The 2,515-nt window shown below is 33.8% G+C and overlaps 1 protein-coding gene across 1 annotated transcript in view; it reads right to left on the reverse strand.

Annotated features, from left to right (window-relative positions):
* The window catches only part of LOC128251192 (uncharacterized), a 6,721-nt gene extending 4,940 nt beyond the window's left edge, over window positions 1–1,781 (reverse strand). The window contains exons 1-2 of the mRNA XM_052977777.1: window positions 1,740–1,781; window positions 442–517 (exon numbers count right to left, since the gene is read on the reverse strand). Of these exons, the coding sequence (XP_052833737.1) occupies window positions 442–517; window positions 1,740–1,781 (118 nt within the window). The remainder of the gene's footprint in view (window positions 1–441; window positions 518–1,739) is intronic.
* Between the last annotated feature and the right edge of the window lie 734 nt (window positions 1,782–2,515).

Here is a 2,515-nt window from a genome sequence, read left to right on the forward strand (position 1 = left end):
AATGGTCTTGTGTTTGTCTTGTAAAACATTTGTCTTCAAATAATGTTTCAGGAACAGTTCCAGTTTTCCAAAAATAATAAATTCTTGATTGTAATCGTTTTCCTTAATGTCTTTCATCAAAATGTCGATTCTCTGTGTAAAATCTTGTAGAAAGTTATTTGTATCTAATCCTATACGTTTTAAAAAAGTACATATTTCCATCCGAGAATTTATCAACATATCAATTTTGTCTTCATATACATTGAATCTTGTATAATATATACGTTTGTAGAAAACATCTTGTCTTCCAATTATTTCCCCCTTTTTATAGACTTTTTGATGTCTTTTTTGTTTTGCTGTTGACTCAGGTGAAGGTCGTTTTTGTGACATTTTTCTCCTTGAACCATCATCTTTCACATATCTATATTTTCTATTGTAGACTCCTTCTCCATCACATTTTACTGTTGAGTCGCAGAAGACACTTTTCAAAGATGTATCTTTTGTTGAAGTATTTGCTGTCCGGTCTTCCATAGTGAATCTATAATAAAATATAAGGAAAACATTTAGCTTTGTGAAAACATTAAAGTTTCAGGGAGATGATGTTTACTTAATTATTTGAAACACACATTCAGGCAGCGAACTGGCAGAATCGTTAGCATGTTCGATGAAATGCTTAGCGATATTCTGCCCGTCACTACGTTCTGTGTTCAAATTCTGCCGAGATCGACTTTACCTTTCATCCTTTCGGGAGCGATAAATCAAGTACCAGTTAAGTACTGGGGTCGATGTAATTGACTATCCCACTTCTCCCAAATTTCAGGCCTTGTGCCTATAGTAGAAAGGATTATTTTAAGCACACAAACAGAACATTTATGCACTTCTCTCAGTGTATTAGGTTATCTAATTAATATTTAAACAGTTTTTTTCTTGGAATAATTATGATTACAAATAAACATCTTATAATCTATTGTAAGATGTATTAATATATTTCATTAATTACGTTCACTGAAAATGATATTTGTTTTCAACACAACAAGGTAATAGGTATGGCTGGGTTAGATTTATTTAACGATAATTAGTCAAAGAGATTCCTTCTTGTTCCAGTTAGATGATCAACCTTAGTATGCAACTGGTACTTAATTTATCGACCCCGAATGGATGAAATTCTAAGTCGACCTTGGCGGAATTTGAACTCAGAATGTAAAGACAAACGAAATACCGCTAAGCATTTCGCCCGGCGTGCTAACGTTTCTTTTTTCTTTATTGCCTACAAGGGGCTAAACATAGAGGGGACAAACAAGGATAGACAAAGTGATTAAGTCGATTACATCGACTCCAGTGCGTAACTGACGCTTAATTTATCGACCCCGAAAGTATGAAAGGTAAAGTCGACCTATACGGAATTTTAATTCAGAACGTAACGGCAGACGAAATACCGCTAAGCACTTCACCGGGCATGCTAATGTTTCTGCCAGCTCACCACCTTAACCTGACATATACAGTAATTCATTCAACATTTTAATCCACACAATTATCATACACAGCATTTATTAACTTGGAAAGCTTATCAAAAGACGTGGTCTGATATAATCCCACTGATACACATGCTGAGTGGATCATTATTATTTGATGTGAAATTGGTACATCCAATAACGTTACACCACTAGCTATTTAAGCAATGTGTTGGTGGATCATTAATGGATTGGATGAGTGCCGATGAAGGAACAAAAACTCCCGAAATAGTCATGTACGCCCTTTACCCATTTTTCATTTTTTATTTCATTGCTGTTTGCATCAGACATCTGGGATATGAATCGTCGCGACAAAAATCAGTGCTGACTATCATTTCTATAGAAAATCTATAGTGATAATCTTAACAAGTATTATTTGTTTACAACTGAGATAATAAAGATTGCTTAATGAATTATATATGGTAGCAATAAGCTCAATTAATGAAAGGTAGGGTCATCCCAATTATATTTAATGTAATGTAGCGTAATGTTTAGGTAATTTAGGTAGCGATGAGAAACATGTATTTTTATGATAAAGGCAGGTGAAGTGTGTTTTGTTTGGTGTTAGATGAGGAGATGTAACTGGTGCAGTTTATTATTATTATGTAGTTTATCAATGATGCTGACTAAGAAATATTGGTGGAGTGTTTAATGATATTCTGCTACTCATCATCATCATCATTGTAATTATTCTCCACCTCTTCCTGGCTCTATAAAATAATAACTTATGTTATTGGCTCCAGGAGGAATGAAAATTAAAAACGACCTTTTATGTGACATCAACTCTCTGAATATGCATGGACTAAACAACATTTTTTTAAAAAATACATTGATTTCACTTTATTTTTCTGGTTAAATCTATGTTGTTATTGTTGTTGTTGTTATTGTTGTTGACAACAAAGTTTATGAAGAGAAAACCAGATAATTTCAAATATTTCCCCTGTAACACTTGGGCCATTCTACAAGAACGAGCACCAATGAAAGATTTGACATGATTTCTATGGGCCGGATGCTCTTCCTAACCA

The sequence above is a fragment of the Octopus bimaculoides genome, chromosome 28, assembly GCF_001194135.2.
Source record: "Octopus bimaculoides isolate UCB-OBI-ISO-001 chromosome 28, ASM119413v2, whole genome shotgun sequence".
In the NCBI taxonomy this organism is placed as follows: domain Eukaryota; kingdom Metazoa; phylum Mollusca; class Cephalopoda; order Octopoda; family Octopodidae; genus Octopus; species Octopus bimaculoides.